The 26,170-nt window shown below is 44.6% G+C and overlaps 1 protein-coding gene across 1 annotated transcript in view; it reads right to left on the bottom strand.

Moving 5' to 3' along the window:
* LOC124709019 (juvenile hormone esterase-like) overlaps positions 1-26,170 on the bottom strand; it is a 160,863-nt gene that overhangs the window by 3,261 nt on the left and 131,432 nt on the right. The window contains exons 12-13 of the mRNA XM_047240666.1: positions 14,030-14,250; positions 754-919 (exon numbers count right to left, since the gene is read on the bottom strand). Coding sequence (XP_047096622.1) covers positions 754-919; positions 14,030-14,250 — 387 coding nt within the window. The remainder of the gene's footprint in view (positions 1-753; positions 920-14,029; positions 14,251-26,170) is intronic.

Below are 26,170 nucleotides of genomic sequence, written 5' to 3'. Positions count from 1 at the left end.
AACATCGGTATACGCGTATATCGTCGAAACCAATGTCCAGTCGTCCCAATCTAAACTGCCTGAAGAGCCAAGATCGAAAGAATTCGACAATTTCGAGCACGTGTGAAAATTTCTTCTCAATGTTTTCTTCTATTGCAATGGAATAGGGTGAGTTCGTGCCTTATGGTCGTGCAGTGAATAAGGAATACAACGTGAGCAATCCGAAGAAAACAACCAGAATGAGGGCAAAACCACTCGTGGAAACTCTATCACGATAATGCTGCCGCTCACACCTCAGTATTTTTTGGTGAATTTGTTGGCAAAAGAAAACCGTTGTGTTGTCTCAGTCACCGTATTCACCGGACATGACCGTCTTTCTATTTCCGAGGCTGAAGAAATCCTTGAAAGATGTCGTTTTACCGCCATTGAAGAGATAAAAACGGAATCACTGAAGGAGCCGAACACCATAACGAAAACGGAGTTCCAGAAGTGTTTCCAAGATTGGAAAGAACGCTGGCGCAAGCGTATATTTCTGAAGGGGAGTACTTTGAAGGTGACAAAATTGATGTTGATGAATGAACGTATGAACATTCTATAAGAAAAACAAGAATTCCCGTTACTTTTCGATGAAACCTCGTGTGTGAACCATAAATGGTAAAATATGCTGAATTTACAGCCACATGCATAGTGTACATCACAAAAATTACAAGTAAGCCATATATGAATCCAAACAAAATTAGTGAAGCCCAGATTTTAAGAGGTTTTGTTACTTACTGACGGATATAAGGGCTCCTTCTCCAGATGTGACGCCTAGTATGATGGGCACCTGATTGTATGTGCCAGCTCTGAGGACGTCCACTGGATGCTCGATGACCAGCGCAGAATCCGAGGGCGGCTCCACAACGGGAACGAAATCCAGCGGCAGTGGGCACCGTTTCTCCTGTACAAGGTGCACAGCGTTAAGGTTGGACCCAGTATAGCGGAAACGACTGTATACATATTGCATTTTGTTGTTGTGGTGGTCTCCAGTCCAGAGGCTGGTTTGATGCAGATCTCCATGCTACTCTATCCTGTGCAAGCTTCTTCATCTCCCAGTACTTACTGCAACCTATATTCTTCTGAATCTGCTTAGTGTATTCACCTCTTGGTGTCCCACTATGATTTTTACCCTCCACGCTGTCCTCCAATACTAAATTAGTGATCCCTTGATGCCTCAGAATATGCCCTACCAACCGATCCCTTCTTCTAGTCAAGCTGTGCCACAAATTTCTCTTCAAATCTATTCAATACCTCCTCATTAGTTATGTGATCTACCCATCTAATCTTCGGCATTCTTCTGTATCACCACATTTCGAAAGCTTCTATTCTCTTCTTGTCTAAACTATTTATCGTCCACGTTTCACTTCCATACATGGCTACACTCCATACAAATACTTTCAGAAACGACTTCCTGACACTTAATTCTATATTCGATGTTAACAAATTTCTCTCCTTGAGAAACGCTTTCCTTGCCATTGTCAGTCTACATTTTATATCCTCTCTACTTCGACCATCATCAGTTATTTTGCTGCCCAAATAGTAAAACTCCTTTACTACTTTAAGTGTCTCATTTCCTAATCACCCGACTTATTTCGACTACATTCCATTATTCTCATTTTGCTTTTGTTGATGTTCGTCTTATATCTTCCTTTCAAGACACTGTCCATTCCGTTCAGCTGCTCTTCCAGGTCCTTTGCTGTCTCTGACAGAATTACAATGTCATCGCCGAACCTCAAAGTTTTTATTTCTTCTCCATGGATTTTAATTCTTGCTCCGAATTTTTCTTTTGTTTCCTGTACTGCTTGCTAAATACACAGGTTGAATAGCATCGGGGATAGGCTACAACCCTGTCTCACACCCTTCCCAACCACTGCTTCCCTTTCATGCCCCCTCAACTCTTATAACTGCCATCTGGTTTCTGTACAAATTGTAAATAGCCTTTCGCTCCCTCTATTTTACCCCGGCCACCTTCAGAATTTGAAAGAGAGTGATCCAGCCAACATTGTGAAAAGCTTTCTCTAAGTCTACAAATGCTAGAAACGTAGGTTTGCCTTTCCTTAATCTATTTTCTAAGATAAGTTGTAGGGTCAGTATTGCCTCCAACATTTCAACGGAATCCAAACTAATCTTCCCCGAGGTCGGCTCCTAGCAGTTTTTCCATTCGTCTGTAAAGAATTCGTGTTAGTATTTTTCAGCAGTGGCGTATTAAACTGATAGTTCGGTAATTTTCACATCTGCCAACACCTGCTTTCTTTGGGATTGGAATTATTGTATTCTTCTTGAAGTCTGAGGCTATTTCGCCTGTCTCATACAACTTGCTCACTAGAGGGCAGAGTTTTGTTAGGCCTGGCTCTCCCAAGGCTGTCAGTAGTTCTAATGGAATGTTGTCTACTCCAGGGACCTTGTTTCGACTTAGGTCTTTCAGTGCTCATTATTACGATTTATCTGGCCTATTATCAAGCGGGTGTCGAACCAATCGGCGTGATCGGATGATCTAGTCGTCCTGACAACAATATATCAAGAGCGCCGTTATGTAATAGGCTTGTACGCTCGCAGTTTATTCATCTTCCACTCGCGGACTAAAACGGGCGCTAATGTTGTTCTTTAGCTCCCCAAAATATGGAAATCACGTAGGGAAAGATCAGGACTGTATGGAGGATGTGTAAGGGCTTCCCAGCGAAACTTGTGCAGCGTAATCGAAACGATCTGGCCAACATGTGGGCGGGCATAACTCTGCAACAGTATGGCGCCGATCGTCAACATTTCTAGGAGTTTGGACGTGATGTTGAGCATCAAGGTTTGCCAGGCGTCCAAGTACCGATGTTAACTGTGGCGCCGAGTTCGAGACAATCGAAGAGCAGCAGGCACTTGTAGTCAGAGAAATGACGACACAATGTTTCATCTTCCCTGACAGTACGTGACAAGAAACGATATTCCTCATCGAGATATCGTTCCATGTGGTGCAGCGATGTCGACACTCTGTTCAACTTCTGTTCCTCCGTCAAGCTGTAGGAAATCGACTGTGGTGATTGCGTGTGCGGTACCGTAACTAATGTCCAACATGTCCGCAGTCGGTCTTTTCTGATGGCAGTAACCACCGCAGCAGCGACAGGACGGGTAATGACACGATGTGCCTGTCCTGGCCGACTGCTAACTTTCAGTGGTACCACACATTTTCGAAATCGTTTATTCCAGGCAAACACACGCTCACATGACATACTGTGATCGCCATACGCAACAGACATTTAGACAAGAATTTCACTTCCTGATACTCCTTCAGCAGTCAGAAATCGAACTACAACTCGCTGTTCCTCTTTCGGAGCTTCATAATGAAATCCGACGCACACGCGACTGGCTGACTTCACGTCGAGCACGTATAACAGACAAATAGTGAGCAATGAATGCACGCGCTGTTCGTTCCTGATTCCGAACAGAGGCCACTTCTGTACAGATACCTACCTGCCTTTCCAACGGCTGCCCTACACTCGTTATATAATCTGTCTCGTTTTCATCTGACTGTCCCTTATAATATTTTCATGTTTACGTTCTGTCATGCAAAAAGATGTTGTAAACTGATTAACGCATTCATTTCTTTTGGAGAATCACTGTGAATGCACAGGCCGCTGAAGGCGAAAGTTTGGCAAGGCTGTCTCTCCTGCTGACCGTTTCACCACAAATATGCATTGTTTTGAGTTACCGACATCGCGCATGCAGCAGTCAAGAAAGGTAACTGGTGAGCAACTGACCCGAAGCGCTTGGTCCTACCATCCCCATCGCCCAGTGTTAGGAGCCAACTACCTAGGCTGAAGCCTAGCCTACACAGATCACGGTATTCAGTGCGATGCGTTGGACTTGTCATCAAATCCAACAGAACCTACTGGTGGAGTGGTCCCTGTTAGTGAAAAAGACAGTTTGTCGTTGCCCTACATAAGAATGATTCGCCTAAGTATGTAGAATCCGAATAACAAATTTTCTAATATGAAATGAGAAGAAAGTAGCTTATACAGGGAATCACGTTACTGAAAATGAACTGACTTACAACTCTAATAAAGAAATATCTTTCCAGTGGTCAATATTTGTTCGCTAGCACTTGCACGATGCTGTAATCAGACTTCATGGTGCTCGTATTTTTATAACTGTGTCAAGTAACGTTTATCTGCATTTTATAGAAGTGTCCCTTTTTTAATTTAGTTACGCACACTAATAACTCATTTATGTTCTTTCCTTATAGTTTCTTAGAAAAGCTCTTCGTATCATGTAAACATAGAAAGTATTCTGCCTATAGTTTTGTGCCTATAGCAGTACAAATGAGGAAAGCACCTGTATAGTCTGAAACATACTTTCTATGTATTGTTCCTATTTAACATACTAACATGACCACAGGTCGAAAATCAGTGTGGGTGCTCTAAATCACAGTTCACAAATGTTGAAACTAAACCTCCTGAAAATCCAGTTTCAATATCTTTGAATGAGCAACACCTGACAAAGGTAAACAGACTACTGTTTATTACGTTCTTTTGCCACACTAATCAATTAATACAAAAAGTAATCCACAATCTATATGCAACTGTTTTATTTTTAAAATCTTTGTGTAATTTCTAATTCTCACTCATAAAGAATGTGTTCCTACGAACGGTGAATAGTTTCATGAAAAAGTACGCCACAATGACAAGCTTCAAATTTTTTGCTTCTTGTTATTGACATCCAAAATACCATTGTTGTTCAATTTCTCTTGCGTCGTTGTGTAGCACAGATAATATTTTAATCTTCTAAGGGCGGACAAAGAAAGGTCTGCTCTACCTATAGAAATTGGTATCGTTAAAGCGATCGTTATCAATTTCATCGTGTCTGGGTTCGAAGCGCACTAAGTCTTCTGTACTTACAACAAATAATTTTTAGATTTACACACATTGAACATCATATTCGTATGGAAAGTTGGTCTTTCTGGGACAAAGCTAGCCTTATAAAATTCTGTTACATAACTACAATCTTTAGTTTTGGGAAATATAAATGTCTCTATTTCTTTGAAGTTTGTCACAGCGTCTTTAGAAAATCGATCCTCGAAAGACTGAATCACAATAACTCTCCGGTTATAACCACCGGGGCCCGGCAGAAGCGTATGTTGAAGTGCCGTAAGCAAGTTTTCGAGAAGCGATTCAAACTTTTGGATGTTTCAAATGTTTCACATAAAATTTTTTGGTCAGTTCCAAGCAAGAGCTCCATACGTCATCGGAACTGTCATCGGTTCGAGATAACTTCACAACATCTCGGACACTATTAATGTTGTCCGTCGATTTATGAAGCTGTAGGGAGAAATTATGCAGAAAATCATGCGCAGTTTCACCTCGCTCTAAAATGTTGATAGGAAGTGTCACGACAAAGATTGATAAGAAGGAACACAGAAAATTTAAGATACTTTTAGCTTTAGCACCGACATCATATTTTTCGAGCTCAAGTTCCCCGAAGAACAAAATTAACTGTTCGTAGTTCTGGAATACAAACTTCAAAAAATTTGTTCTACAACACCTCCTGACAGGGAAAACAGTTCGAGGAGCTACGGGATGAATAAACTTAACACCTTTGGCAGCTCCCAAGGCTTCAAATATTGCTAGTCGCTTGGGGGACGCGAGTGTAAAATTGATTGTTTCTTTCACACTTGAAAGGCTCTCACCATAGTCTCATTTTGCATTGCCTCTTGTGTCACACGGTTCAAAGACAGTGAACCTCTAGAACTCAGGGCTCAGTTTCTCTGATTTTTCCTAGCAACCCAGAAAAAGCGCCACTCATATTTGCCGATCTGTCAGTAGCAATACTTCAGCATGACTTGACATCTAGAGAAAAATGAGTGAGAACGTCCATTAAAGTCGCCAACAGTGCGTCAGCTGTAGAAGATCTCGTATAAGAGAAACCAAAAAAGGAATTATTAAATTTGAAAATTACCACCACTGACACATCCACAATTATCGAATAGTAGTGGGAATATTTTACTAACTGCAAACTGTATCAAATTTTGTAAGACTTCTTTAGCCATAATAGAACCTATTTCACTTTTTATGGCGTGCGAAAGCCATCTACACTTTGTAAGCCGGGGCTAAGAGGATAACTAATAGTAACAATCCATTATAATTAGAATTTTCATCTGTGTGGCCATGAATTGCTAACCTATGCTGTAACAGATAACGCAGTGAAGGTAATATTCCCAACAGATGTATACCATATATAGACCGAAGAGATGAAGGAAAATTTTTAACAAGGCTGGGACTCGAACGTGGGTCTCCTGCTCAATAGGAAATTGTGCTAGCCACAACGCCACTCAGATAGAGTGGCTTTGCACAGCTGCACGCACTACCCTAGACATCTCCATCTTCAATCCCAATTCTCATTCATGCCTCAGCCCACTTCAGATTCCCAGCAGACCCCGTTTCGTTCGATGCTGAAGTGCTCAAAAAAAAAATGGTTCAAATGGCTCTGAGCACTATGGGACTCAACTGCTGAGGTCATTAGTCCCCTAGATCTTAGAACTAGTTAAACCTAACTAACCTAAGGACATCACAAACATCCATGCCCGAGGCAGGATTCGAACCTGCGACCGTAGCGGTCTTGCGGTTCTAGACTGCAGCGCCTTTAACCACACGGCCACTTCGGCCGGCTTGCTGAAGTGCTACTCCAGCCTTTGCAGTGCTGTTCAAGATGGAATACCAACTGCGCTGAGGCGTGAATGGAATTTGGGATAAGGCGGGACGCGTGCCAGGCAAGTCTGCTCAGCTGTGCAAATCCACTGTGCCAGTCTGGTGTAGATGTTATCGCATCTGCCTTGAGCATGACACCTTGGTTCGAATCCTAGCCTTGGTATAAATTTTCATTCGTCCCTTCAATCTGCATATGTACATCACAGATGTTGAGACTTGAAAACGTCTCTTAAAACATATTTTTTCATTTGATTCTCAACAGAACTACTCTTGCAGAGTTCATTTCTCCTTCGTTACCTTAGACATTAAACGCTAACCGTTCACACATCTATCAAACGCCCTTTTCCTGATGCAACATGACGTATGAGAATTAAACTTCTCATGACGAGCCAATCTTTCTAATGCTACGTTCCAAGAAGAAAATCAGACTTCAACGAATGCTTTTATCACAACTTCGTCTTGTTTAGCTTTCTTCGCGAAAGGCCCACTACAGGAATTCATTTCCTTACATACACAAGAAACACTGTACCATATTTCGCGTCTTACAACGGTCACATTTCACGGTGTTTGGAATGAACAACCACCACCAACACGACCAGTCTTCTTTGTTTCATTCGATACAGCAGTCGAGTTGTAAACATCTGAAGCAATAACTGGCTATGTCGCAGACGAATTACTTTTCTTCACTGACGAGCGAACAATGAATTTACCCATTACAAAAATCAACCACGATAAAAAATAAACAAAATAAAATTTAATTATAAATAACTGTAAATGATACTACGTTACGCAATAATAATTGTAAGCTAAAACCTACTGTCCAACAAAGAACAGTACTAAGTGAGTATTTATTGACGCAAAGTACGCGGTGTGAATCTCTACCGCCCGTTGCCCGTTGGGCGGATCATTCAAAAACTTTCGTGACGTTTCCAAGAGAGAGTAGCGCTGAGCACTCGTCAGTTGTTTCTTGAGGTCTTGAGGACTGCTCAGAAGCACCAGGCTGAGCTTACGTAGGCCAACGCGAGAGCGTGACAGCAGAATTGGAATAATTGAGAGCTTCGAATTTTTCCTGAATTTTTCTGTTTTCTTATTTATTCCTTTCTACTTTCCTTCACATATTGTGTGGGTGCTGAGCATCCCAAAAAATTTCGGGAGAGTGCGCGAGCGCTGGAATGTCCACCGTGTCGGCTATCCTGCATACTAACGTTTTATACTTGCAGTGCTGGAACAACGATATGCTGCTCTTTGTGCCCGAGCGCTATCAAAGTACACCAAAAATCAACGTGTTAGCTAATTGTAGCCCATAATTGTCAGTCTAAATGTTAACGGAGGACATTTTTTTTTACAAGTACGTAAATAGCAAAAATCTCTAGATAATTCCTCTTTGAAAGGAAAATAAAATATCTCTGAGCGTCTTGGAAGGTTCTTACACCACACTGTAATTAAGTTTGGATGTATTCATGCTAAAGATCTTCTAAAGCCTCTCTTTTCGTTCACTTCTCTACATTGCTACGCACTTTTCTAGTTCACATTACTGGAATCAAACCAGAGCAGTAGACAGGGTGTAACAAAACGCTACCGAGAAACTTCGAGCGGTTGTAAAGGATGCCTAGAGGAACAAGTTGAGAATAGGAACCCGCGTCCGAAACGTCATTTAACGACGCTATAGAGTGTCGGAGTTATAGGAGCTGGCGCCTGCTGCTAGGCCGCCTCTCCGACAGCAAACGTGACTCTGTACGCTGACGGACCGTAAGCGGAACGTGTCGCAATGTTGTTTGTCATACAGTGATTGCGACTGACGACCACCACCGCCAATGGAGCAGATGGAGCTGGCTACTGCGTAGATAGGCCTTATCTTCTATGAATGTGATGCTCTACTATCTCGGTGGATGATGTTTCGGGCGCGGGTTTCCATCCACAGTTTATTTTTCTCTTGTATACTCAAGAACATTGGAGATTTTGAAGGGTTTGGAAGGGAAAAGTAAACTGTGGATGGAAACCCGAGTTCGAAACCGTCATCCACGAAGGCAGTAGAGCATCACCTTCATAGGGGACGAGGTCTATCTGTGCAGCAGCCAGCTCTTATCTTCTCTACTGGTTACGGTGGTAATCGCTGTATAAAAAACAACATGAGACTTTCCGGCAAACACCAACATTTTCCCGCCTCTTGGAAGACGGCCAAGGTGCTGATGTTCAGGAAGCCTGGCTAAGACCACTCCCTCCCACAAAATTACCGACTCATCAGTCTGCTGAGCGCGCTCAGCAAGATTGTTGAGAAGGTAATACTAAAACGACTCATTAGGCACTGCACTACAAACGACACCCTGAGGCCGGAGCAATTCGGCTTCAGGTAACACCACTAGACAACACAACAACTCCTCCGCGTCGCTGAATACATAACACACGGATACGACACAAACAAAGCAACTGGGGCGGTGTTCCTGGACATCGAAAAGGCCTTCGATCGTGTGTGGCACAACGGCCTCATACGCACTCAGCGACGCAGGGTGCCCCGACTGGCTCGTACGTCTCATACATTTATATCTCATGGACAGGAGTTTCAACACCGATGTGCAGGGCAAACAATCGACACGACATGATATCCAGGCAGGAGTACCCCAAGGAAGCATCCTAGAGCCCTTACTGTTTAACCTCTACATTAACGACCTCTCAGCTACACACAACATGACGGAGGCAATCTATGCAGATGACACTGCCATCCTTGCGCAAGATTGGAAGCCGTCTAACATTAACTCACGACTACAGACTGCACTCAGAACTGCAGAGCCTTGGCTGGTGAAATGGCGTGTTAGAGTAAACGTCGCAAGTGCGAAGCCGTTCTGTTCACTAGGAGACCGAAACTACTTCGCAAACATCAACACTGCAACCCAATAACACTACATACACGCCCAATACGTTTCCGCGAGAAGGTCAAATACCCCGGTGTCTGGATGGACCGGAAGCTACTCTGGGGGGGAACACATTCAACACGTGACCAACAAAGTAAACGCGAGACTGAAACAACTCTACCCTATGCTTAACAGGCGTAGCACACTGAATAGGAGGGTGTGCACGTCCATGTACACCACACTTATCAGACCTCTGATGACATATGCTGCTCCCGTCTGGGGATATGCTGCGCCCACACGCCTGCGCCGTCTGCAGCTCATACAGATCAAAGTACTCAGAATCATAAGCAACGCTCCGCGCTACACACGCACCGCAGATCTTCACCGGGAATATCGGCTAGATACCATCTTGCAAGTATTCCAAAAACTCACCACACGACTGTACAAAAACACGAGACACTCGCGAAACCCCTTTATCCTTTCTCTGGGTAACTACGACCACAACCATAGATGGAAACATAACAGACCAAAGACACTATTGCCGGCTGGTGTGGCCGAGCGGTTCTAGGCGCTACAGTCTGGAACCGCGAGACCACTACGGTTGCAGGTCAGAATCCTGCCGCGGGAGTGGATGTATGTGATGTCCTTAGGTTAGTTAGGCTAAAGTCGTTCTACGTTCTAGGGGACTGATGACTTCAGAAGTTAAGTCCCATAGTGCTCAGAGCCATTTGAAATATTTGAAAGATACTATTAGCAAGAAACTAAACATCTATGGCCCATAGCACGCTAACACGACAGTACTGGCGAGCCCCTGAAACACAGCTACTACTGACAACCCCAGTTGCTCGACCCCGGGAAAAACAGGCAATCGCAGGGAAACCGTACTATACACAGCACGCAAACCAGCCACACACATCCCCTACACTGTGAGCTGATCTATGACCGAATGCCCAGTAATATATGACGACCTTGAATTGGTACAGGGACGCAGCAGCTGCAGCAAGCCCTACAACGAGCACACGCAACGACAAAGGTAGCGATGCACGATACCTCGTACTAACATAACCACACCTTGCATGCACTGTCGCAGCTAGCAAGCCGCTACTGCCCATACTACCCGTCCTACTGTCGCAGAGGTTTTCTCCCTTGGCGCTTGCCTTGGCACTTTTCTCCCTCTGCCATTACAATCCGCTACCCTTCGATCGCTTTCGTCCACTTTCTGTCTCCTGATGGACCATGTCAATGAGTAATACTACCCAAACCCATGGACAACATCGCAACCCGCATCCTGTGACTCACGATTTGAAAACTAATATGTTTTACAGAGGTGACAGTAGAACTTCAGGTTTGGTCACCACGTTGGTCTGGGGGTTGAGGGGCCCCATCCTTTATGAAAAAAAAAAATCCTCCCGTCTACCGTCCGTCAGTGTATAAAGTCACATTTTCTGCTGAAAGGGCGGCCTCTTAGCAGGAGCCGGTGCCTGTAACTTCGACGCTTTGTAGTGTCTCTGAATGACGTTTCCGGAAGCGGGCTCCTATCCTCAATTTCTTCCTCATGACACCCTCTACAAGCCCTCAAAGACTGTCAGTATCGTTTTGTAACACACTGTGTAGAATGTAAGACCACTAACAAATGAAGGCATTTTCAGAGCAGAGTTTGAACGCTGGTTTCTCCTGCAGCAGAGAACTTCGCATCAATCACACCTTTTATTTTGTCAATTGTAACAGGGTTATAACGCAAAACCTTAGTACTTCCATAGCTTCCAAGTTCAAAAATGAACTGTTTATTCAGAAGCGAACCACAATGATATCACTGCATGATCGGTTATTTTTTTCTGCTATAAAGTTCTATTTCTGTGAGTATACTAAAAAGCTGCCTCCTGCACTGCGAATTTATATTCGAGTATTTGAGGTCTCCTACACACTGTCCCATTCCGCTGCCAAATTAAGTACAGTAGAGTCTCGATTATCCGACCTAAACCGGCCGCGGCAAGGTCGGATAAGCGGGAAGTTCGGATAACACGGAAAATAATACAAAAAAACACAAAAATTAAAGTAAAGTAGGCCAAATGAGTTAAACATTTAATACAATACAAATCAGATTAGACTGAATAGATATTTACTGTGGGAAGAAGTTAGTAATTGTCTTTTGTTTGCCTGTTGTTTGCCGTTTTTCTTTGCTGCTAAATCTCGTAGTTTCTTAAGAAGTAAAACCTCGGTAGACGATGTTTCCTCTAGTTGCTCTACATATTTTAAAGCAGTTTCTAAGGCCTTGTGTCCTCCGTTGTGAGAAATCTTGGGCGCACTTTCCTCCACTACATCCGCTTCTTCGCCTTCTTCTTTTTCGTTTACCGTGTTGACTATTTCTTCATCTGACACTTCAAATTCTTCATCTTGGACAATCCATTCATTTACGTCATCTTCTGTGGCGTCAGCACATCCCGGAACTTTTCGTAACAATGAAAGCAGGGTAGTATTTTCTGGTTCCGTCTGGTGCTATAGATTTTATTCATCTGGAGAATTTTCTTGATTTTCCTGTAGCAAAATTTACAAGGATTTTGCAATTGTATTTGCTCGAACCCTCTCCCAAGATTGGGCCAAGTCATAAGCTACGTCTTTCAAATTAATACGGCGCAACTGCTCTAGTATGTCTTCTCCATTTTCCATAGCATTAATTAAAGAGGAAAGCAAGTTTCTACGGTAATTTCTCTTCAGTGTCTCTAAGGTCCCTTGGTCCATAGGCTGACATAAGGATGTGACATTTGGGGGCAAAAAGATGGCCTTTATATCTTGATCTTGAAGTTTATCTTCATTAGGATGACAAGTGGCATTGTCTAGAAGCAACAGTGCTTTGCGGGGCAAGTTGTTGGCTTTCAAAAACTGACAACACGTTAGTCATTGACCTGTCGTCGGCTGGCGCACGGCCGGCGCGGTGAAAGGGTGGGATAACACAGAAGGCCGGATAACCGAAGATCGGATAATCGAGACTCTACTGTAGTATTTAAGTTAGTGCTAGGTTCATCAAACCAACTTGTTGGAATTCAGAAAATACTTTTTTTCTTCGCCACTTATGTCTCATACAGCTCTTAGGCTGTAGGACACATCTGTGAATATATTTATGACAATGTTCGTTGATGAATCGCTTGCCGTAGTTAACTTTAGTAGCCACAGCAGTCCTTCCACAAACGGACGTAGCTGAAATTTCGGCCATGAAATGAAAATTGTCTACCTTCCTCTATAAAATGACTGGCACTGATAAAACACACTGGCAAGTGAGAATGTTTGTTCAAGAAGTCCCAAATATCAGCAGGACTGACGATATCACCGCACCAAACCTTAACCATACATCGCTGAACACTGCATGAGTTGCATCACTGAGTATCAACTGTTCGAGAGAAATACCAAAGGCGTCGCACATTTTCACAAAAATAATAACTACGAAAAACAAGGTAGACGTTGGTAGCGAACGAAACGACAGTCAGCAACATAAATGGAGTTCTCCTATTAGATTTCAGTCGTATTGGAAAACAAAACTATTTCCTGTTGTGAGTTAACTAGCACTGCGCTCTCATTTAAATGTATGGCCGAAAAAGTCAGCCATCAGGAATTGTGAACCGAACCCTGTCGTCCAGGACCGCGTACCACAAAGGACGCAGATTCAGCACGAGATGGGGATTCACAGACCTCTATTGTCTATTGCGGCCAAAGTGCTGTAGTGTGCGAGTGAGACAGACGAGGACCTACGTCATAGGGAAACCCAGTAGAAGCTGTTTGGGGCTAGGGAGACGTAGCAGCGTTAAATATGGCGGATCTAAGATCGATCATAAAGGGAAACATTGACGAAAACTATTTAATACTGTGGTAATGCAGGGAATCAAGCCACAGTAATTGTAATCTGCCATCCTTCATAAAGTTTCATGGTGATCCCAATAAAACTTGAATATTGATCATATCTATAATAGTTCAGGATTTACTGTTAAAGTGAAACTGACAAGTTTTGTAACAAAGACCTGAATGCTAAAATCTGAACGCTTTAGTCGATCTTAACGATCGACATTTCATATAGAAGCGCATCATTAAAATGACAAACGTTGTCAGTATCAATTCTGTAACTTCATTTGTTTAAAAGATATAGTAAATTTAAATTATCAGTATTTTCAGTTAAGCATCAGATCATCATTTCCTCCGCACAAAACACATTAAACGATGACAGCATGACATCTTATTGAATCATTAGGTAATAGAATATTTGTTGTAAAGTTTAGTGCATAATAGTTAATTTGGTTCTTTATTTATTTATCTGAAAGCACATTGGTGCAAGGCTACTGGCCGTGACATTCAAAGTAAAGAAGGAAATTGAGGTTGAGCCAAGGCATTTTGACGAAGAGGAACCGCATGTAAGCCCGAACATACATGGGATGTTAGCTCGCAAAAGTAGTACACACATCACACAACATTAACAGGTTCGCTTACGAAATCTGAGAGTGCAATTAGGTCGGGGCCGTTGAGGATGGAGTAATTTGCGGCACGAAGGAGGGCGGCCAGCCGCGCGTCGTCGTCGTCAGTGTGGTTGCCGCCCTGCGCCTGGAAGCCGAGTGCCTCCCCCATCCGGTACGCCCTCTCGCGGGGTTTGTCCGTCACTGCCCAGGGGCCCGTTGCCACCCCACTCTCCATGATCACTCCGCTGAAGAGACCTGCAGTGAAATTTCACCCTTATTATTAAAGAGCACAGTGACAGAAACATGGATGAAATTATACCATACTTTAGCGTTTGTACTGCGAAGAGCATTCGTAAGAAAAGTGACTCTGTGTCAACGGATGATTTCTATACATATAGGGCGTTCCGAAATTATTCGTTCAAAGTAATACAGGAGGTAGAGAACACGAAAACAAATACATTTTGATAAGGAACGTATGGTCTCTGAAGTCAGCTTGTAATGTTAGGGAACGTTTTCTTAGTTCACTACTGGCCATTAAAATAGCTACACCATGAATTGCTACACTACGAAGATGACGAGCTACAGACGCGAAATTTAACCGACAGGAAGAAGATGCTGTGATATGCAAATGATTAGCTTTTCAGAGCATTCACAAAAGGTGGCGCCGGCGACACCTACAACGTGCTGACATGAGGAACGTTTCCAACCGATTTCTCATACACAGGCAGCAGTTGACCGGCGTTTCCTGGTGAAACGTTGTTGTGATGCCTCGTGTAAGGAGGAGAAATGTGTGCCATCTCGTTTGCGACTTTGAGAAAGGTGTGATTGTAGCCTATCGCGATTGCAGTTTATCGTATCGCGACATTGCTGCTCGCGTTGGTCGAGATAAAATGGCTGTTAGCCGAATATGGAATCGATGGGTTCAGGAGGGTAATACGGAACGCCGTGCTGGATCCCAACGGCCTCGTAACACTAGCAGTTGAGATGACAGGCATCTTATCCGCATGGTTGTAACGAATCGTGCAGCAACGTCTCGATCTCTGAGTCCACAGATGGGGACGTTTGCAAGACAACAACCATCTGCACGAACAGTGCGACGACGTTTGCAACTTAAAAAAAAAGTCGAAGTAAGAACGTAGTAGCCATTCAAATTATTCATATCCCCTATCTGAAGCGAGACCTACGCTGAAAGCCGCGCATGCGCAGTGTCGCAGAAATTAAGAAACCAGATACCTTGACTGAAATGTTGGGGGCTGGTTGCACAATTTAAATTACCAAACTACAATAATCAGAGATAGTACACTCTGTTTATGAGTTGCCTAAGTCACAACTACAGTTATAACAACTTTCGAAGGGCTTGCTAACACTATCTAGGGTCCTATATACCAGAATTATCCAATGAAGTGTCTTCATAATTAATAAAATTGTTTTCACAAAGATTGTAAAGACACTGCATTGTATGGTACAATACGCTCGATATTTATCCTTTACAAAAATTTCGTATGGCACATTGGCCTGATGCAAGTCCATCGATTGGAAACCACAGCTCGCGCCTCCTTAAAACGAAAGGTAATTCGTCGAAATACTAGCCATGCAGAACGTTGCTTGATTTCGTTGATAGGGCGCGAACCGGTGTTACCAGCGTGGAAAAGCCGTTGCCCATTTTTGCGTTGCCTCACGCAGACTACACCTACAGAAATCTATGCATGTGGCAACTGATCGTACCTACAAACCACCCTAACTTTTATTCCTTTGGGAAGCTAGTAGCATCTTGAAGATCTGAGGAGATATGTCGTGTATGTGCGTGGACAGCTCTATTGAAAGAACACTGCTGTCGAAAAATAAGGATGCTGATTAGAGATGTAGTGTTGTAAGCATAACATACACTATGTGAGCAAAAGTATCCGGACACCCGAAATACATACGTTTTTCATATTAGGTGCATTGTGTTGCCACCTACTGCCAGGTACTCCATATCAGCGACCTCAGTAGTCATTAGACATCGTGAGAGAGCAGAGTGGGGCGCTCCGCGGAACTGACGGACTTCGAACGTGGTCAGGTGATTGGTGTCACTTGTGTCATACGTTTGTACGCGAGATTTACACACTCCTAAACATCCCAAGGTCCACTGTTTCCAATGTGATAGTGAAGTGGAAACGTGAAGGGACACGTACAGCACAAAAGCGTATAGGACGATGTCGTCTGTTGACTGACAGAGACCGCCGACAGTTGAAGAGGATCGTAATGTGTAATAGGCAGATATCTATCCAGAACATCACACAGGAATTCCAAACTGCATCAGGATCCACTGCAAGTGCTGTGACAGTTAGGCGGCAGGTGAGAAAACTTGGATTTCACGGTCGAGCGGCTGCTCATAAGCCAAACATCACACCGGTAAATGCCAAAAGACGCCTCGCTTGGTGTAAGGAGCGTAAACATTGGACTATTGAACAGTGGAAAAACGTTGTGTGGAGTCACGAATCACTGTACACAATGTGGCGATCAGATGTCCGGATGTGGGTATGGCGAATGCCCGGTAAACGTCATCTGCCAGCGTGTGTAGTGCCAACAGTAAAATTCGGAGGCGCTGGTGTTATGGTGTGGTCGTGTTTTTCATGGAGGGGGCTGGCACCCTTGTTGTTCTGCGTGGCACTATCGCAGCACAAGCCTACATTGATGTTTTGGGCACCTTCCTGCTTCCCACTATTGAAGAGCAATTCGGGGATGGAGATTGCATCTTTCTACACGATCGAACACCTGTTCATAATGCATGGCCTGTGGCGGAGTGGTTTTTTTTTTTTTGGTCATCATTCTACTGACTGGTTTGATGCGTCCCGCCACGAATTCCTTTCCTGTGCTAACCTCTTCATCTCAGAGTAGCACTTGCAACCCACGTCCTCAATTATTTGCTTGACGTATTCCAATCTCTGTCTTCCTCTACAGTTTTTGCCCTCTACAGCTCCCTCTAGTACCATGGAAGTCATTCCCTCATGTCTTAGCAGATGTCCTATCATCCTGTCCCTTCTCCTTATCAGTGTTTTCCACATATTCCTGTCCTCTCCGATTCTGCATAGAACCTCCTCATTCCTTACCTTATCAGTCCACCTAATTTTCAACATTCGTCTATAGCACCACATCTCAAATGCTTCGATTCTCTTCTGTTCCGGTTTTCCCACAGTCCATGTTTCACTACCATACAATGCTGTACTCCAGACGTACATCATCAGAAATTTCTTCCTCAAATTAAGCCCGGTATTTGATATTAGTAGACTTCTCTTGGCCAGAAATGCCTTTTTTGCCATAGCGAGTCTGCTTTTGATGTCCTCCTTGCTGAGTCCGTTATTGGTTATTTTACTGCCTAGGTAGCAGAATTCCTTAACTTCATTGACTTCGTGACCATCAATCCTGATGTTAAGTTTCTCGCTGTTCTCATTTCTAGTACTTCTCATTACCTTCGTCTTTCTCCGATTTACTCTCAAACCATACTGTGTACTCATTAGACTGTTCATTCCGTTCAGCAGATCATTTAATTCTTCTTCACTTTCACTCAGGATAGCAATGTCATCAGCGAATCGTATCATTGATATCCTTTCACCTTGTATTTTAATTCCACTCCTGAACCTTTCTTTTATTTCCATCATTGCTTCCTCGATGTACAGATTGAAGAGTAGGGGCGAAAAGCTACAGCCTTGTCTTACACCCTTCTTAATACGAGCACTTTGTTCTTGATCGTCCACTCCTATTATTCCCTCTTGGTTGTTGTACATATTGGATATGACCCGTCTCTCCCTATAGCTTACCCCTACTTTTTTCAGAATCTCGAACAGCTTGCACCATTTTATATTGTCGAACCCTTTTTCCAGGTCAACAAATCCTATGAAAATGTCTTGAATTTTCTTTAGCCTTGCTTCCATTATTAGCCGTAACTTCAGATTTGCCTCCCTCATCCCTTTACTTTTCCTAAAGCCAAACTGACTGTCACCTAGCGCATTCTCAATTTTCTTTTCCATTCTTCTGTATATTATTCATGTAAGCAGCTTCGATGCATGAGCTGTTAAGCTGATTGTACGATAATTCTCGCACTTGTCAGCTCTTGCCGTCTTCGGAATTGTGTGGATGATGCTTTTCCGAAAGTCAGGTGGTATATCACCAGACTCATATATTCTACACGCCAACGTGAATAGTCGTTTTGTTGCCACTTCCCCCATTGATTTTAGAAATTCTGATGGAATGTTATCTATCCCTCCTGCCTTATTTGACCGTAAGTCCTCCAAAGCTATTTTAAATTCCGATTCTAATACTGGATCCCCTATCTCTTCTAAATCGACTCCTGTTTCTTCTTCTATCATATCAGACAAATCTTCACCCTCATAGAGGCTTTCAATGTATTCTTTTCACCTATCTGCTCTCTCCTCTGCATTTAACAGTGGAATTCCCGTTGTACTCTTAATGCTACCACCGTTGCTTTTAATGTCACCAAAGGTTGTTTTGACTTTCCTGTATGCTGAGTCTGTCCTTCCGACAATCATATCTTTTTCGATGTCTTCACATTTTTCCTGCAGCCATTTCGTCTTAGCTTCCCTGCACTTCCTATTTATTTCATTCCTCAGCGACTTGTATTTCTGTATTCCTGATTTTTCGGAACATGTTTGTACTTCCTCCTTTCATCAATCAACTGAAGTATTTCTTCTGTTACCCATGGTTTCTTCGCAGCTACCTTCTTTGTACCTATGTTTTCCTTCCCAATTTCTGTGATGGCCCTTTTCAGAGATGTCCATTCCTCTTCAACTATACTGCCTACTGCGCTATTCCTCATTGCTGTATCTATAGCGTCAGAGAACTTCAAACGTATCTCGTCATTCCTTAGTACTTCCGTATCCCACTTCTTTGCGTATTGATTCTTCATGACTAATGTCTTGAACTTCAGCCTACTCTTCATCACTACTATATTGTGATCTGAGTCTATATCTGCTCCTGGGTACGCCTTACAATCCAGTATCTGATTTCGGAATCTCTGTCTGACCATGATGTAATCTAATTGAAATCTTCCCGTATCTCCCGCCCTTTTCCAAGTATACCTCCTCCTCTTGTGATTCTTGAACAGGGTATTCGCTATTACTAGCTGAAACTTGTTACAGAACTCAATTAGTCTTTCTCCTCTTTCATTCCTTGTCCCAAGCCCATATTCTCCTGTAACCTTTTCTTCTACTCCTTCCCCTACAACTGCATTCCAGTCGCCCATGACTATTAGATTTTCGTCCCCCTTTACATTCTGCATTTCCCTTTCAATATCCACATACACTTTCTCTATCTGTTCATCTTCAGCTTGCGACGTCGGCATGTATACCTGAACTATCGTTGTCGGTGTTGGTCTGCTGTCGATTCTGATTAGAACAACCCAGTCACTGAACTGTTCATAGTAACACACCCTCTGCCCTACCTTGCTATTCATAACGAATCCTACACCTGTTGTACCATTTTCTGCTGCTGTTGATATTACCCGATACTCATCTGACCAGAAATCCTTGTCTTCCTTCCACTTCACTTCACTGACCCCTACTATATCTAGATTGAGCCTTTGCATTTCCCTTTTCAGATTTTCCAGTTTCCCTGCCACGTTCAAGCTTCTGACATTCCACGCCCCGACTCGTAGAACGTTATCCTTTCGTTGATTATTCAATCTTTTTCTCATGGTAACCTCCCCCTGGGCAGTCCCCTCCCGGAGATCCGAATGGGGGACTATTCCGGAATCTTTTGCCAATGGAGAGATCATCATGACACTTCTTCAATTACAGACCACATGTCCTGTGGATACACGTTACGTGTCGTTAATGCAGTGGTTTCCATTGCCTTCTGCATCCTCATGTCGTTGATCGTTGCTGATTCTTCCGCCTCTAGGGGCAATTTCCCACCCCTAGGACAAGAGAGTGCCCTGAACCTCTATCTGTTCCTCCGGCCTCTTTGACAAGGCCGTTGGCAGAATGAGGCTGACTTCTTATGCCGGAAGTCTTCGGCCGCCAATGCTGATTACGTAGCAAAATTTAGGCACTGGCGGAGATCGAACCCGGGACCGAAGACGTTTTGATTATGAATCAAAGACACTACCCCTAGACCATGGGTACTGTGGAGTGGTTAAACGACAATAACATTCCTGTAATGGACTGGCCTGCACAGAGTCCTGACCTGAATCCTATAGAACACCTTTGGGATGTTTTAGAATGCCGAGTTCGTGCCAGGCCTCAGCGACCGACATCGATACCTCTCCTGAGTGCAGCACTCCGTGATAGTGTGGGCTGCCATTCCCCAAAAAACCTTCCAGCACCTGACTGAACGTATGCCTGCGAGAGTGGAAGCTGTCATCAAGGCTAAGGGTGGACCAACACCATATTGAATTCCAGCATTACTGCTGGGAGGTGCCACGAACTTGTAAGTCATTTTCAGCCCGGTGTCCGGATACTTTTGATCACATAGTGTAGCATCGCTGATACACGCGTCGTATTATTACTCCAGCTAGAATTCGCAGACGCCGTGTCTGTTTAGAGAGAACTGTAGTTCGGATGCTGTATGTGCAGAACGCGGGTGTAACGAAGTGAAGCTAAAAACTTCTTAATTTGAATTTATGTAACTGGTAAAATCTATGGGTGTAATTGCTGTTAATGAATAATACAATATTTACTTTGTGAGTGAAGTGCACACTTTAGTGCCAATAATGTGTTCTGATGTTACAATCAACTTCGTGACGAGAGGTAACGTGACATTCAGTAATTTACGTTAGTAATGAAACTTCCTAATAGATTAAAACTGCCTTCCGGACCGGGATTCGAATCCAGGGCGTTTGTCTCTCGCGGGCAAGTACTATATCACCTTTTTTGTCTTTTTCTTAATTGGTAGGAACCTTCCTAGAGCCATAAGGGAGGGTTGGGAGTCGCAACCCGAGGTCTAGCCACCATGTTCTGTTCCCACCCTTCAGGAACCAAGGAAAGCGCAGGAAACGTGGAGTAGAGGTATAGTGAACGTCAATAGTTAACTTATTTATTGCCCTTTTCTTTTTTTTTCAATTAAAATTAGTACCACCGAGAATAGGAGGAAACCTACGTCGCGAGGAGGAGGGCGCAGCAATACGTCAGACTCATTGAGACGTATAGTTTTTCCGAGAACATTCCGATGACATATCGGTTCTAAGCGTGGAAGAGGAACAACCCAGCTCTGGGTGAGTTAAGCAAGACACTGCAAAGGAAACGAGAAAAATCGTATGTATTTTGGATTGCGGACAACTGAACAATGGCGTTTATTCAGGAACTGTCAAGAATCAAGGCTACTTTTATCGCCCTCAGCAAACAAGTAGCGCGCTGCGTGTCCACAGATCCACTTCACAGAGTTCGCCTTTGCTTGAAGGAGGTATGCCGCGTCTCGAAACACGAGCAGTTGAGCAGGTATCCGATGAGGAGTTGTATAGGTAATTACGGCCAGCCTCTGTCGCATTAATAACCAGACACCTCTTGCCGATCCGCGCATCAGGCGATGCTCGTCTGTGCCCAAAACATCACAGGTATACACAGTGGGGTGTCTGCGATGTGAATCCCCTGAAGGCATGACCGGTATACTTGTTTCCATTGACAGTATGATACCATGCAGGCTGGACTTCAGTGTCAAGATAAGGGACTCACACCGATCCCCAAACGGCACACAAGTCGACATGGGGATGCTTCCCCTCAACCACGTTGGGTCGCCTGTGCTGCTGAAGAAAGTCATAGATCGCCTTCGTGGATGTCAAGTGCGCTGGCATTATCGCAGTACGGACGTAGCTCACGTCGAGGAGAAAGTGGCGGAAGTAAAAGAAGGGCAGTGGGACGTCCGAAAGCGGTTCAGGTGCTGAGAGAGGGCGTAGTGCAAGGGCCTCCAGCAACAGAATGGTAAGGCAGGTAGGACAATGGCGCCTTTGCGCCATGTGAGAGGCAATCAAAAGGGCTATCGCTCCGTTAGGCACAGGGGGAGGGGGAGGGGGAGGGGGGTCTCGTACCTTATCTTGAACAGCAAGCCGTGGCAAGCAAATGAACGCAAAGCCGCTAGCATGCAGTGGGCCATGGATGGCGGAGTAGGAAATGTCTGTGCCCTGGGGGATACGTGATGCCAAATATACATTTACAAACTGTGTCCATTGCAGAAGGCTGAGTGCTCGTAAACGATGATCTAAGAGCCTACCTAATAGTTGGGAAAGTAGGTGCCGGCAGTTGAGGGCAATCGTGGGTCGTAGATCACTTGCGAAATCAAGTCCTAAGCATCGGATAGTATCAGCTATATCCAAAGGAGCAGAGCTGTCAGTAGGAAGCCCTGTATTTATAACCGTGACGCTCGATTTGCGAACCTTAATGCAGCTACCAGAAGCCTCGCTGTAGGTGGTAACCCATGCCAGTGATTCCCTGACCGCAGCACCGTACGAAGAACGATGGCGAGACCGTCTGCATAAGCAATACAGCTGAATACATGGTCACCGACAGACATCTCAGACAGCCGTTGGCGGAGGCTGCAGAGCAACGGCTGCATGGCGAAAGCACGCAACAGTGCAGAGAGCGGGCAACCTTGAGTCACTGATCGACCGATCGAGATGAGAGGAATGTGACGGCTGTTGTAGTGTACACGAAACGTAGCTCCACGAAGGAGACCCCCTATGATGTCGACGGTAGTATCAGGATATCCCATACTGCGGAACACCCCTTCCAGGTAGTCGTGACAGACCCAATCGAACGCCTAGCTGAAATCAAGAGCTGCCAAAGTCCAGACATACGACGAGTGTGAGCAAGAACAATTATTTGCCAGTAGTGACAGAGGGCAGTGCGAATGTTATTGGCACCTTCCAATGAAGTTTTATCGGTGGAAACCACGAACCGAGCTGTCCGTTTAAGACGCACAGCCAACATAAGGCCCTGACAAATTTCCGTCCACACTGGCGCCAGAAAGCGACAAAATGTCCGATAAAATGTCATGGCCAAGCGACCTGTTCATAGAAACCATCTGGATAGCATCATGGACTTCGTCCTTTGTGACATTAACAAGCAGGTCCGTCGTCGCATTCACAGGAACCGAGTCGAAGGAGAGTTTTGAGACCATCGTATTACTGTTAGGATGGTGACGTTGTTCAGAATACAGCATAACAATGTGCATGGAGCGCAGACCTTATATACCGTTGGGTATCAAATGGTTCAAATGGCTCTGAGCACTATGGTATTTAACATCTGTGGTCATCAGTCCCCTAGAACTTAGAACTACTAAAACCTAACTAACCTAAGGACATCACACACATCCATGCCCGAGGCAGGATTCGAACTTGCGACCGTAGCAGTCGCGCGGTTCCGAACTGAGCGCCTAGAACCGCTAGACCACCGCGGCCGGCGTTGGGTATCAAAACGCCGCCAATCATTGGTCGTAAGAACATTAATCAACGTCCTCCGACGGTGTCGTCGTTCCGCTATGACAAAATACACAGATGGACGGTCTTGCACTAATCCGTCGTGTGTCTGCGCCCCGACCATAGCTCCTTCAAGGTGGCCGGCGAGAGAGGGATGTGAGCTGAGCCTCAACACGATGTACCACCGGCTGGCGCTCTGGCGAATACCGCATCATAGTACATTCTCAGAAAACGTTGAAATAGGATTCCTGAGCTCGTCGCCGCGACGCCGCAGCCTCCCTTCCGTGACCAATCAACACCTTATGGAGGGCAGGCTTTGCACAGAGCACGCACCAGGACTGGACAGACTGATAGACCTCACGGCGTCGACGACAAGCAGCCCACATGGTCCCGATGAACTGCCGGCAGTCGGGTGAAGAAAGGTGGATAGTGTTCAGTTTCTATGGCCCACGGCCGCGCTACACTCTTTTGCGGCAGAGACTGAGGGCGTAGATACATGAGTCATGGTCAGAGAATGCAACGGGTCAGACTTCAGCATCCTGCGCCCCACTGACAATATGGCGGGAGATGTACGACGATCGAGGCGGCTGGAAGAATGTCTAGTGAAATGTGTAAACCCCGGACGATCGCCATGAACGTTCTACCAATAATCCACTAGGCTGAGGTGCTGGAGAATTGTCGCTAGCGCCGCACACGAAGAGTGACTTGATAGTTGGTCTTTGGGTGCCTGGGTGCAGTTGAAATCGCCTCCCATGATCAATGCGTTCTGTCGACACAGGAAAAGAGACGTGATTGTCTCTGAGAAGAAGGTGGAACGTTCATCGCAGCTACCCGATGGCGCATAGACATTGCCGATCTTGACGCCATACCTCTGACATCAGGGTAACAGGCAACTGCATCAGCGAGGATACCGTCTCGCAAGAGCATCACCGCCTCATTACCATTAGGGGAAGCATGAGAGACATATGCACTAAAACCATGAGGAGTACAGGAATTTGCAACGTGCATCTCCTGAAGGAGAACAACATCAACGTCCACAGCGTACAGCATGTCATGAAGTAAAGCCAGTTTGTGGCGTACGCAATGGTATTGACATTCACCGTGGCTATGCAATAAGTCTGGGAAGCTGTCATCGCCAGGAAGACGGGCGATTCAAACACGGGGGAAGCACAGGGAACTCCCTGTTGGGCTCCCGGGGAAGGAGCCGATCCCACCAAGGGGGGTCCATTGCACGGTATACCTCTAGAATGTCAATCCTCACCATCGATACCACCTGAGCCATCCGAGCACGATTCACAACGCGCCCTCGCAACTTTACTTCCGTCAGTACCTCCTCTCCTACATGTAAGAATGGGTTGAGAGTCGTGCTCGCGCAGCTCAGGCAGTGGAGATCTTGCCCTTTAAAGGCAAAGGTCCTTGGGTTCGAGTTACAGTCTGACATACAGACTTAAACTGCCAGGAAGTTCCGTATCAGCGAACAGTCCGATACGCAGGGAAAATTCGTTCTGGATACATTAGCAGTATTAGAAAACTTCGTATGACATTTCTGGCTATGGCAACCGAAGAGGATCTTCAGCTGCCTGACCGGAAAGCGTTTCCTTCCACCGTACACAATTGTCTCTTTCCACGAGATGTATTAGAGTTTTCTTTTACGTGTACCTGTTGGGTGTAGTTGACTGTAATGGATGTATACATCGTGCGGGGTAATTTTTGTGTTGTATGGTGATAAGAGAAGTGAGATGCTTGAAACCTGGTGCCGGTACATAGCCTACTCTTTTCGAAAATCACCAAGTGTACCTTCGGGCTTAATGCCCCCATTTTGTGAACAGAGCGCCATCAACAGGCTTTGCTGAACGTTAAATCTATTTTAAATATGACCCAATCAAAAATTCTATACAGGTTGAGTCATCTAAGACGTAACGCAAAGGACAGGACGCTAAGGGGAATGTACTTTGGTATGTGACAATCGATCGAGATATTGCAGGAAGCATGATTTTTTTAAAATAGGATGATATATATATTTTAGCGACACCCAAAAGCGCTTGAAAAGATAGTGATACAACGCTTGTTAACGTTGATGTTGAAACTAGTCGCTAAAGAATCGGTGGGATGTACTAAAATTGGAAAGTGGTGTGGCCAGAGGTAGATACTGGGGTGTAAACGCCACCGAGCGCAAGCAGAGCTCTCGTGCAGCAAGACAGGCCTACGCTACCAACACAAAACCTTATTTTCCATCCTACATAGATACAGGGTCAGTTACGATTTACGTGCATGGAATTACGGCATTTGCTAGCTTCTGGGGCATGAGATGGGGCTTAGGAAAACTATTTCAAATGTGTGTAAGTTTCAAGGTTTTTATGGAAACCACAAAAACGTAAACGTTGCTTCGCCGGTAAAGAGTACACGTTGGAAAAGTATCGTGTCTTGTCTCACAAGCGGTGCAGAGCAAGCCAACAAAATTCTTTATGACTTTCTAAACCACGTTCTCCGGAGCCTGATGTAGTGACAGATGATAAGGATGGGTTTATGTACATCAAGATGTGAATGTCACTCCTCTGGCTGATAACACATTCTTTGGCAATACGTCTCGTGTCAACATCCGCCGTATAAAAGTTGCTTGTCTAACTTCTCATTGGTGTACACTGTAAGTAGACTGTTTAGTTTTTTTATTGGTAACGCCACGTAGCGTTCTTTATGATAATCACTGGCTGTACTGTGTGCAGTCTGTGGCTGGTTTGCATTGTTGTAATATTCGCCATTGTAGTGTTG

Source organism: Schistocerca piceifrons, chromosome 7 (assembly GCF_021461385.2).
Source record: "Schistocerca piceifrons isolate TAMUIC-IGC-003096 chromosome 7, iqSchPice1.1, whole genome shotgun sequence".
Classification (NCBI taxonomy): domain Eukaryota; kingdom Metazoa; phylum Arthropoda; class Insecta; order Orthoptera; family Acrididae; genus Schistocerca; species Schistocerca piceifrons.
Note: the sequence above shows the minus strand (reverse complement) of the source record. Positions and strands in the feature narration are given on the sequence as shown.